Below are 12,928 nucleotides of genomic sequence, written 5' to 3'. Positions count from 1 at the left end.
AGTAAAATCTAATAGCGAGGGACCTCATATATATATATATATATATATATATATATATATATAAAACTATTCTGAGATGTATTTTAATAACAAATCAATCCCTTTCATTTCAAGTTATTTGTCCTCAGTCAGTCAACTAAGTCAAATCATCAAGCTGATCCCTAATAATCAAAAAAAGAAAAGAGAAAGTGAATTTGGCATTAACATTATTTATTCTTGGTTAAAAACAGCTTCTACTTTCTCAAAACGTAAAGCGACAAATTATTTTGCTCCGATCAATGCCTATTTTAAAAAGGAAAAGAAAAGGAAATTTATGATTTATCATTAATTAACAATTTAACAATTATCATTAATTAACACTGCACTTTGGTAAAAATAATACTACTACTCTATTCTATTGAATTTAAATCATTACCATATGATTAAAGGTAAGAAATATAGAGCCTAACATAGCTGGGACTTTGGATTTTGGGAATCATATAACGAGGCTGAATTCAGCATTGCCATAAATAAATTACTCCGCAAAAAACACTATATTAACAAAATAGTACAACTACAAATACCAAAAAAGAAATAATAGAGGTACACCATAATTAAACGGGTCATTGATAAAACCCAGTAACCCGGCCCATAACACTTCTTTAGCCGCAGTTCCTGCTTGGGAAGTAGAAGCAGCACATCTATCTAGTACTAGTATCTACATTTCTCTCTCTCTCTCTCTCTCTCTCTCTCTCTCTAACAGTTTTTCCCTATCAAAGTTTCCTCCATCTCACAAACTCCTCTATCCTTCACCTTCTTATTAGGGTTTCTTGTTAATCACTTCGTACACTCAAAAACACTAATAAAAAAATCCTATATACTAGAACATAAGTGATGCGTTTGTATTTGTTTCTACTAATCATAAATCTTAGAGCATAGTACAGCAGTTGTGTGTGTGTGTGTGTTTCTCTCTCTTGTAGGATCGGTTTTGGTTCAACGAAAAAGAACAAATCTGAAGAAAGGAGGTGTTATGCAATCAGATTATGAAATGGCTGGGATCCATCATCAGAGAAACAGAAACCAACAGCCACAAGTGGAGCAACAGCAGCAGCAGCAGCATAGATTTATAATGGAAAATGCTTCAACTTCCTCACCATTTTTTCCAATAAACTATAACCATCACTTCCCTCCTCAACAACCAAATCCTCTCCTTCAACCCTTTACTCAACAGTTTTTCCAATATCAACATCTCCATTACAGATCCATTTTAGAACAACAACAACATCAAGATATAAGGCTAGAGCTCAACGCAGAAGGCGAAAATCATCAAGTTCAAGATGTTTCAGCCCAATTTTTTCCTTTAAGTTTCAAGGAAGATAGTGTTAGTAAAGGAGAAAGAGAAGAAGATGCTTTGATTCGTGGGAGTGAGGGATACTGCAACGAGGCTCGACAAACTTCTCTAGCTGTGTCTCATTGTTGGCAAAACCAAGAAGATTCTGCTATTAAACAACCTTTCTGGTAATTTTATGTGCACTCAATCACATGTAAAATTATTATAATTACTCTTTTACCGTACACCCCTATTAATGACCCTACTACTCTCTTTATTTAAATTATTTATACTTAGATTTTGGTCCACTATTAATGCATTTCTTTTATTTTTATTTTTTGGGTTTGTATAGGAAGCCCCTTTGTGCGGAATTTTCAAATGGGAATAACAACAACAGCAATGAAAGTGAGAAGAATAAACAAGAAGAGGATCAAGAAATGTATCCTGAAGAAATCCATCAGCAGCAAATTATTAAGAGCTTAGAAGAAAATAAATGTAGAGTAGTATTTGGAGAGTTAGAAGCCATTTATGCTACAAATGCTGACAACACCAATACTACTCCTAATATTCATCGAATTGCATCTGAATCTGTTCTTACTGCTGAAGATTTGCCAATTAATAATAACAATAATGTCTCTTTTCCTGTGGCAACTTTCAATGATTCTAATCAAACCAGTGGGCCCACAGCCATTGCCACAACAACTGCTGCTGCAATTGATATTGGATCAGAAAGTGCATCCGTTGGAGAAGCAACGAGGGAAGATGAAGTTCATAATAAAAGGAAGAGAAGGAGAAAAGCAAAAGAAGGAACAAGTACTACAATGGCAAGATTTTTCGAATCCTTAGTAAAGAAACTCGTGAACCATCAAGAAGATCTTCAAAAGAGGTTTATGGAAACGATTGAGCGATTGGATCAAGAACGAAAGGAGAGAGAAGAAACTTGGAGGGAGCAAGAATTAGCAAAGCTTAAAAAAGAAGCAGCTGTTAGAGCTCAAGAAAGAACATTGGCTTCAAATAGAGAAGCTGCTCTTGTTTCTTACTTAGAAAAACTCACTGGTCAAAAGATCAATTTTCAACATGGATCAGAATTACCAATCAAGAATGAAGATAGGAGTTGTAGTAGCTTGGCAAAGTTGAATAACAAGAGATGGCCACAAGCTGAAGTTGAGGCCTTAATTCAGATTAGAAATAGCTTGGAATCTAAGTTCCAAGAAGTTGGTCCAAAAGGGGTACTTTGGGAAGAGACCAGTAACTCAATGGCTTCAATGGGGTTTCAGAGAAGTGCCAGAAGATGTAAAGAGAAGTGGGAGAATATGCATAAATGTAGTACGGTCAAGAGAACAAAAGAAATCACGAGGGAACAATTAAATGATGGAAATAATAGTATTGACTTTGTAACTCAAGGAAATGATATTGTTGATGATCATTTGGCTACTGTCAACCTAACTGAAGGAAACAAAGGGAATAGTGAAAAAGTTAAACATGGAAATGGTGAGAGCAAAAATGGAAATTGGAAAGAAGAAATGGAAGAAATAAAAGAAGGTGAGATATGAATTAAGGATTCATTCATCAGAATCCAGACAAATGAGACAGCCAAGCTAAGAACATTACTGGTTCCTTTCAGGTGTCGGCTTTTTTGCTCTTTAAATTTTGATCATTGCTTTTTATCTGTACTGGGTATTTATATGTTCATCCTGTCATTTCTTTTTCTTCCAACACTTAAATGAGTTTCCTCTTTTGATGTCGTTTCTTATATTTTCTAGTGTAACTATTGGTTTAAAATATGAAGAGTATTCTGTAGGCCATACATTGTTAATATTTTGTTGTTCTATCACTTAGCCTTGTTGTTACTGCTACTTTTTATCTTGTCTTTAGCCGATGATCTACCGATCAAAAACAACTTTTTTGTTCTCCAACTGTGAGGGTAAGGTCTGAGTACACATTAACCTTTTCAGACTTACTCACTGGGCTTGTTGTTGTTGTTGATTCTGTAGGCCATACCAACAAAACTTTGTCTCAAAAGATATGCAAAACATGGTGCCTTGGTATACTTTAGCAGCACATAGTTGAATGAAGTAGTTCAACCTCATTTCTTATGCATTGGAAACTATTATATGTTGAAGCTTTGTTCTCTTTAAGCTAAGGCAATACAATTATTGGAAAAATTGGACACCGAGGAAATGATGCTTAGGAAAGCATGATGAAAGATTAGCAGATGGCAGACAACCAGCTGGAACATATTAAATTACATTGCTAGCGTAATTTTTTTTAAAACTATCATGAGTTAAATCTCTATCGTAATATATTGAGGTCTTGTTCCTACTACTATTATACTCCACATTTCATAATTTAGAAACAGGGACCGTATTGGCAAAACATGATCAGCCCATGCATTATATATAGAGTACATTCTTTTCATGACTCGATAAGGAGGTCGAGTGTCAACAACCAAGAAAATTTTTTGGATATTCTGTTTTAGATTTTTTGTCATTTAAGTCGTCGTATCTTTTTTTCCCATTATTTGAACAGTTGTTATATTGGCTTGGACAGTCCCTAGCAACTAGTACAAGGTCATTGCTAGACGTGGTCCAAACTTTTGAGGTCTGGGGGTAAGAGGAATTGTACTGTAAGATCAATTGTGGGTTTTGCTTTCGTCCAAATTTGGATTTAGATCTAAATTGAAGCTATACATGATGTTTCTTTTATCCGAAAGAATACTGGCTTCTAATCTGATTTCTATCATGGATCAAATGTTCATATGCTTCTATTAAACTTTTTTCCTTATAAATTTCAAGAGTTCACAAAATTCACAATTTTGTACTCGCATGGAAAATTTGTTTGCGAAGACTTCATTTCATGTCTCATTTTTTGTTTCACTGGCTTGTTTGTTTTGTCTAATTTTCATTGGTTGGAACCTAAAAACAACTCTACGCATTTTGATTTCCTTTTCCCGTGTTTGATAAGAGCCATGCCCTCAGGGGTGACATATGCAATTTACTCCAACACAAATATAGCCCTCAAGGCTATATTTATTCATTCAAATTCATGTTAGGTCATTATGCCCATTAAAAATAAAAATAAAAAGTACTAGAAATAAAATAAGAAATAGAAGTGTGCGTTTTCTACTTTTCTTAAGTGTAGATGAACATGGAAAACTGAAATCGAAGCTTATAAATATTTAATCTTCAATCCATAAAGGGGAAGGGGGTTCCATAAGAGGAAAGAAATGCTGAGGGTGAAATAAGGGGTTGCATGAAGAGTTGCAAAGTAAAGGGAAGGACAACTTGGTTATAAATAAAAAAGGGAATGATAGATAGAAGTGTATTAGTATTTCACTCTTTCACCTTATTAATTGGTTTTTTTAGTGTACAACAGATTGCAATAAAAATTATCACCCTCCACCATCAGTCCAATGGAAGTTAATCAACAGATTTTTCCTTAATAAATAAGACAAACAACCTTTTTTTCGCGTCAAATAAGACAAATAACTCATAAGCACCAACAGATTTTTCCTTAACCATGAATGACGAGATTAGGAAAATGAATTTAAACAAAATAATATGAAGATAAGTCCTTCTGGTAAGGGGGTTACACGATATTATGAATATATATATATATATATATATATATATATATATATATATATATATCAGTCCACATTCATATCCTAGAAGAACCAAGACCAAAAGTTTGAAGCAAGTTAATGGCATAGTATGATTCTGAAGTGCAAATACAAGTGCCAGAAACAAAAAAGGAAATTAAATTAATCAATCTCCAACTCAAAAAAAACTGCCTTAGTTTCTGAACACTATTATAAATGTTACATATCGAATTCATCATAATTTTGGCGTTCTCTCTGAGAATTCTGTGTGATAGCTAATGCCTTTGCACTTGAAAGCAGAAGACATAACTTGAGATATCCTACAAAATCACAAAATGCAACTGCAAACTCTTCTTGTTAGCTCGAAGATCTGCGAGCTATGACGAGAGAGATCATAAAGAAAACCGTAGAAGAGATGAGGAGAAAGAGAGAGAGAAAAGGGTCGGTGGAAAGAGACCCTGAACTTTATTATTTCTCATTATTGTTCTATGTATTACAAAATTGACTACTTATATTTATAGTAATAGAAGTACAGAAATTAAAGAGAAAATGGAAAATACAATTAGGTCGGGTATTTTAAACAGCACTATTGGGCCAGCCCTTTTCCCTTATCAGTACTCAGGTTAACACCCCCCTCAAGCTGGAGGGTGAACACGCACCAAGCTTGCCAAGGATGTTTTGATGACGCTGTCCACACAAATCCTTTGTCATTATGTCATCCAACTGGTTGGCACTGGAAATAAATTGCAAAGAAATCAGTCCAGAATTCAAGCATTCACGAAAATAATGGCAGTTAATCTCAATATGCTTAGTACGTTCATGGAAAACTGGGTTTTTGGCAATATGAAGTGCAGTCTTGCTGTCACAATAGATTGGAACAGGACTGTTAATAGGTAGGCCGAGAACCCCAAGAAGTCTAATCAACCAAGACATCTCAGCAACCACCTTTCTTAGTGCCCTGTACTCAGCTTCAGCTGAAGATAAAGAAATGGTGGGCTGCTTCTTACTTTTCCATGAAATAAGACTGCCACCAAGAGTCACATAAAACCCAATAACAGACTTTCGAGAGATGGCACAAGAGGCCCAATCAGAATCAGAATAGCCAATAAGAGAGAAATCAGAAGAATTAGAGAGAAGAACTCTCTGAGAAGGATCATTCATGAGATATCTGAGAACATGTAGGCCAGCCAGCATGTGAGGTACCTGAGGCTGATGAAGGAATTGATTCAGGTGCTGAACAAAAAAAGAGATATTAGGCCTTGTATGTTGCAAGAAATTGAGCTTCAACTAGAGAGAAATGTTGGCAATTGAACTCAGTGAGGAGATTAGTTGTGTACTTGTGTTGGCTCATGAGATAACCTTGAGAATGAGTAGTGATTTCCAGTCCCAAGAAGTAATGTACTTACCCCAATCCTTAATCTTAAATTGATCATCCAAAAATGATTTCAAGGAGTTCATTTCAGTGAGGTCATCTCTAACCAAAAGGATGTCATCAACATAAATAGCCAGAACCAATAAAGGACCAGAAGAAGACTTGGTGAAGAGGGAGTAATCATTCAGACTTGAAATGGAGCCTCTAGAAAGCAAGGCTTCAGACAGTTTTGAAAACCACTGTCTGGAGGCTTGCCTAAGGCCATATAATAACTTCTTGAGTTTGCAAACCAATGGAATGGAGGAAGAAGAATGAGTGACATCAAGACCTTGAGGTATTTTCATGTAAACCTCCTCATGAAGATCACCATGGAGGAAGGCATTGTTAACATCCAACTGGAATACAGTCCATCCTCTCTTGATGGCAAGAGTCAACAGGCACTTGATAGTGGTGAGCTTGATAACAGGGGAAAATATTTCAGTAAAATCAATACCTTCCCTCTGAGTATCACCTCTAATAAATAACCTGGCCTTGTATTTTTCAACAGACCCAATCTGCCATTTGTTTGATCTTATAGAACCACTTACAAGGAATAACCTTTTTATGAAGAGGAAGAGGAATAATGTCTCAAGTGTGATTTTCTTCAAGAGCATTAAATTCCTTTAGCATAGCCTCCTGCCAGGCAGGATGAGAAGCAGCCTGCTGGTAGAATTGAGGCTCGTGCATGTGTGCTTCACTAGGCAGAACCTTGGAGAGGGTAGAAGTATAAGGATTGGAGTTGGCAGAAGAACAGACATAGTCTTTGAGATAAGCAGGTTGTGTAGCAGTCCTGGTGGATTATCTTAAAGGAGGGAGCAGCAGGTGTAGGAGTAGAAGAACAACTAGAGGAAGGAGGAGAGGTAGGTGGAGTAGAGATTGAAAGTGGTATTAAAACAGAGGAGAAATGGCAGGAGAAGTAGCAGGGTGAGAAGGGATGATATGTGGAGAGGATGGAATGTCCACAAATGGTGAAGGTAAAATAGTGGAAAGAGAAGGTGAGGAAGAAGAAGAGAAAGAGTAAGGAAAAATGTGTTCATGGAATACTACATCCCTAGAATAGAACGCAGAGGAATTGGACATATTCAACAACTTATAACCCTTCTTACCACAAGGGTAGCTTAGGAAGATACAAGAAATAGCTCTAGATTGAAACTTATCCCTACCAACCTTAGGAGAAGTGGCAAAACACATACAACCAAAAGACCTCAAGTGGTCATAAGAGGGTGGATATCCACGCAGCTTCTCATAAGGAAAAACTTTGAGCAAAAGAGGTGAAGGCATCCTATTTATAAGGTAAGTGGCAGTCAAAACACAGTCACCCCAAAATTTTAATGGTAGTTTAGATTGGAACAAAAGGGCTCTTGAAACCTCTAATAAATATTTGTATTTTCTCTCCACAATACCATTTTGTTGTGGAGTATGTGGAATAGTGGTTTGGTGTAATATACCTTGATAAGCAAAGAAGGTGACAGCTTCAGAACTACTTCCAAGTTCAAAAGCATTGTCTGACCTGAAAGTGTATACTGAAGAATTAAAGTGTAATTTGACCATAGAAGTGAAAGCTTTTAAGATAGATAAGGCATTGCTTTTGGAAGAAAGAAGATGAGTCCAAGTGACTCTAGTGTAATCATAAACTAAGGTGAGAAAATATCTGAATCCATTGTAAGTTTTAGTGTTATATGGGCCCCAAATGTCAATGTGAACTAGCTAAAAAGATGTAGTGGAATGAATTGTGCTATCATGAAAAGACAGTCTTTGTTGTCTAGCCATAGGACAGATTGGACATATAAAGTTTCGTTTACTGGATACTTTATAAGATAAGAAAGGAATAGATTGCATTTTATGAAAAGGCATATGACCTAATCTTTGATGCCAAAACAAATCCATCTTATTGACAATAGAAATCTCATTACATTTAGATGAAACAAGTACATACTGAGAAACTAATGCATGCTTATTACAAGGAATAGAACTTATAGTAGAACTAGAATCTATACAAGATATAGTAGCATGGGATGACAAAGCAGGGGTTGAAGTAGGAAATAACTCCGCATCTGGATGTAGGTAATAAAGTCTGTCAGCAGCCTTACCAATTACCAATGGCCTCTTCAGAGAAGGGTCCTGTAAAGAATAATGGAACTTGGTAAGTACTGCTATACGATCAAGTTGGGTAATGAGTTGATATATAGAGATTAAGTTGAAATAAAAAGAAGGCACAAGAAGTACATTAAGTAGGGTTATATCATGTCTCAGGTACAAGGACCCAGTTGATATGACCTTAACTTTATAACCATTTGGTAAGGTAACAAGGAAATGTCTAACTAAAGGCACAATATCAAAAGGTAAATATTTGTGTGGAGTCATGTGATTGGTGTCCCCTGAATCCAAAATCCAAGGATCCATGATAGCCTGTGAAGATCCACACACATGAGAGTCTACATATTCTACAGCATAAGCAGTAAACAAACATGCAAAGTGAGCAAAACCAGAATCCTCAGCTGGAGGAATGTTGGAAACAAGACCAAGAGAGACTTGAACTTGTTGGAATAGAGTCAAGAGGTGCTGATATTGTTCCTTAGTAAAGCCATAAATTGGAGAAGAATTTCCTGGAAACTGATTAATAGCGGAAGATGATTGAGGATGAGGTATGTCACCTTGGACACATGATGCAGACTTCTTGTTCTTTGTGAACTTGAACTCAGGGGAGAATCCATGGAGTCTGTAATATTTTTTCATTGTGTACATGTCCAGGTTTCTTACAATATTTGCAAGAAACACCAATGACATTCTTTCTGGATTCAAAATTTACTCTTTGAGTAAAATTTCTATTGTTGCCTGATTGTGCAGGTGACACAGAGAAAGAGGCAGAATCACCAGAGAAATTAGAAACATTGGAAAGAGCTTCCTTTTGACTCTCATCCTATTGTAATAAAGAATAAGCCTTGCTCACTGGAGGGAGAGGATTCATCATCATGATGGCACTCTTCACAGTGGAGTGTGACTCATTCAGACCATTAAGGAACTGGAATAGTTGTTGATCCTCTATGAACTTTGGAAGAGCTCCACATGAATAGACAAGACCCATATAAGAGGAATTTAACTCATCACGTAGACTCCTAAGTTTGGTGAAGTATGTGGCAATATCATAAGAGCCTTGAGTAGTTGTACTAATTTCTCTTTGAATTTGGAGATATTTGGACCCATTTGACTGACCAAATCTCTCATTAATGTCTCTCCAGACTTCCCTTGCAGTCTTAAGATACATGACACTGGTTGCAATTTTCCTAGACACAGAATTAGTGATCCATGCCTTAACCATGTCATTACATCTCTCCCGGTATGAATAATAAGGGCAGTCTGGTGAAGGTTGGGGAACTCTACCATCTAAAAGCCCTAACTTGTTCTTTGCAGATAGAGAAGTAAGCATACTACTTCTCCAAAGCACAAAACCACACCCATTAAAAGGTACAGCCACCAACTGACTACCAGGACTATCAAAAGGGTGCACATACAATGGATGAGACGGTCCAGTGTAAAAGGTGTAAAACCATCAGAACTCGTGCTACTAAGTGATCCTACATTATCCATGACACTACCCATAGCATGAATTTCAGCTAAATTGAGTTAAAACAACACATACAATAGCCTATACAGCACAACAGTTTTTTGAACATAAGTTAGAACATGCAACCAAAATCTAGACAATTTTACAGTTGAAAACGAGAAGGATATTACCAGCCTTCTTCTGAAACTCGAAAAAGAAGAGTCTTCTCTGAAGTATAAACCCTAGGAAGTCAGATTTGACCAAGTCAAATGCGGAATCTGAGATAATCCGAGATGTTCGGCATCATGAGATTACTGGTAGTCAATAGAAGAAGAAAACCCCAAAAATTATCGGTGAAAAATGTCGGTCGATAGTTTCATCGTTCTGAATCAATAGAAAATCAAATCGACGAAAAGTCTGAGAGAGGGTAACATCGGAATGAAGGTTGCGATGAGATGAATCAGAGTTTTTGCTCTGATAACATGTTAACTCGAAGATATGCGAGCTATGACGAGAGAGAGAGAGAGAGAGAGAGAGATAAATAAAATCCTAGAAGAGATGAGGAGAAAGAGAGAGAAAAGGGTCGGTGGAAAGAGACCCTGAACTTTATTACTTCTCATTATTATTCTATGTATTACAAAATTGATTACTTATATTTACAGTAATAGAAGTACAGAAATTAAAGAGAAAATAGAAAATACAATTGGGCCGGGTATTTCAAACAGCACTATTAATCCAGCTATTTTCCCTTATCAGTACTCAGGTTAACACTTCTTTCTTAGGCCTACCTGCTAAGTACTTGACTGACAAGTAAAACATTAAGTTGGAGAATAAAAAATGAAGAGGAAGGCAATGACATCAATATTGTTGAAGGTGAAAGACATACGTTAATCTGTAGAAATTTTGTATGTCATCACTTCTAGCTCTGTGTCGTTGTTGCAGAAAAATTGTAGGATTGTGATTTTAATTTATTTTTTGTAGTTTAGTGATCGGTACTATGGATTTTTAGTTTAAAATAGAATTAATTTTTTTTTATATGATTATCCATCATTCATTCTCGAGTAATCATTCACGACAAAGGCAGTATACAGATGGGTACTATATGCAAATTTTATACAACACGTAGCATATATTAGTTTTTGAAATATTTTCCTACTTTAAACAAATAAAACAAAATATATTACGTTCTCTGATCAAGTCCAAAATATTAGTCGTTTTGGCAAATTGAATTTGTGTTAAAATAGTTGATATTTTAGGAAAAACAAGAAAAAGATCTATTCACTTTTTTTTCCCTTCCAAATCACACTTACTTCCCCAGTTCTTTATACTTTCAGTTAATAGTAATTGCACTAGTTTTGTTTGTAATGACTGAACTAGTTAATATTATTATCTCTCTTTCGACCAAATAAAAAAGAAAATACTTTATACTTAAAGCTAGTATATCTTCTTAATATGGACCAGAATAGAGGTAGCATGAAGCCATGAATTAATGCACCAAAACTTTGGACTTTGGGATTGTAAATTTATGCTATTCTCCATAGAGTTCAAGCTCTGCCTTAATGGAGATGGAGAGAGAGATGAACAAATGAGCTAAGATGTTCTGAAAATGAAGGAGCTTAATTCTCATTCTCCTTGCATCGGCATTTATGCAAATGTTAACCGCCTATAACCAACGAACAGCTCATGTACAACTGTCAAGATCTAACTATAATACTCTACAACTAACCCTTCCAATAATTAGTTATTTAACTAACTCTAGTTGACTGCTAACTCTAGTTACATCAGTTCAAGTTACTCCTATTCCAACATTCCCCTCAAGCTGGTAGGTGTAAAAATGTTCAGCACTCCCAGCTTGGATAACAGGTACTCATGTTGTGATCTTAACAATGTCGTGGTGAGTATATATGCATGTTGTTCATTAGAGCACACATGTACTGTTTTCACGATCCCTTTTTGATTGTTTTCCCTGATGAAATAGCAGTCCAACTCTATGTGCTTTGTCATCTCATGATACACTAGATTTGAAGTAATTTGAAGGGCTGCTTTATTGTCATAGAACAATTTTACTAGCACTTCTACTTCTGCCCTAGTTCTTTAAACAGTCTGATCAACCATGTCAACTCTGCAACAGTCCAAGCCATGCTTATATATTCTGCTTTTGTTGAACTCCTTGAAACTGTGTTTTGTTTCTTGGACTTCCAGGAGATAAGTGAGTTCCCATGTTTGACAATGAACTCTGTGACTGACTTTCTAGTATTAGGACATGATGCCCAATCAGCATCGCAATATGCACTCAATGTGTTGCTCTTCTCACTGCTCATCAGTACACCCATGTCTGGTTCCTTTTTGACATATCTTACAATTCTCAAGGCTGCCTCCCAGTGACTACTCTTAGGCTGCTGCATAAATTGGCTCAATGTCTGCACTCCAAAGGCTATATCTGGCCTTGTTTAAGTAAGATATAGAAGCTTCCCAATGAGTCTTTGGTACTTCCTTTTTTCTTCTAATAATTCATCTCCCTTCACACTTGTAATATCATCAAGCTCCTTTACTGTGAGTTTCAAATTGTATTCAAGTAGAGTTCCCGTTGGCTTTGCTCCACCTAGTCCAAGTTCTTTAATAAGGTCAAGACATTATTTTCTTTGAGTCATCAGAATTCCCTTAGTCGACCTGCTAAATTCCAACCCCAGAAAGTATTTCAGCTCACCAAGATCCTTCATCTTGAAGGTTTGGTGCAACTTCTGTTTTGTGCTTTCAATTAACTGAAGATTATTACTAGTGATCAACATGTCATCAACATACACCAAAATGATGACAATATTGATATCTTGTTTTAAGGTAAATAGGGAGTGATCCAGACTGCTCTAAACAAATCCTTTAGCTACTAAAGCCTCAGTCAGCTTTACATTCCACTGTCGACTAGCTTGCTTCAACCCATAAAGAGACTTAACAAGTCTGCAAACCATAGGATTCTCTCCCTGACGAGTGAAGCCCCCAGGAAGTTGCATGTAGACTTCATCTGGTAAGTCACCTTGCAAGAATGCATTATAGACATCCATCTGA

At 36.2% G+C, this 12,928-nt stretch overlaps 1 protein-coding gene across 2 annotated transcripts; it reads left to right on the top strand.

The window, feature by feature from the left end:
• Positions 1–622: 622 nt before the first annotated feature.
• On the top strand, positions 623–3,775 carry LOC107762207 (uncharacterized). 2 transcript variants are annotated; one of them, XR_001642732.2, is made up of 3 exons: positions 625–1,497; positions 1,662–2,933; positions 3,304–3,775. XR_001642732.2 is itself a non-coding variant. In XM_016580544.2 (2 exons), the coding sequence occupies exons 1-2, from the start codon at positions 1,010–1,012 to the stop codon at positions 2,860–2,862; spliced, it is 1,689 nt and encodes a 562-aa protein (XP_016436030.1). In that variant the 5' UTR covers positions 623–1,009; the 3' UTR covers positions 2,863–3,114. The 2 variants fall into 2 exon arrangements, 1 of the variants encoding a protein (XP_016436030.1); XM_016580544.2 differs by lacking the exon at positions 3,304–3,775 and having other exon boundaries at positions 623–1,497; positions 1,662–3,114.
• The last annotated feature ends 9,153 nt before the right edge of the window (positions 3,776–12,928 follow it).

This window comes from Nicotiana tabacum, chromosome 23, assembly GCF_000715075.1.
Source record: "Nicotiana tabacum cultivar K326 chromosome 23, ASM71507v2, whole genome shotgun sequence".
Classification (NCBI taxonomy): domain Eukaryota; kingdom Viridiplantae; phylum Streptophyta; class Magnoliopsida; order Solanales; family Solanaceae; genus Nicotiana; species Nicotiana tabacum.
This window is presented reverse-complemented; position numbering and strand designations above follow the sequence as displayed.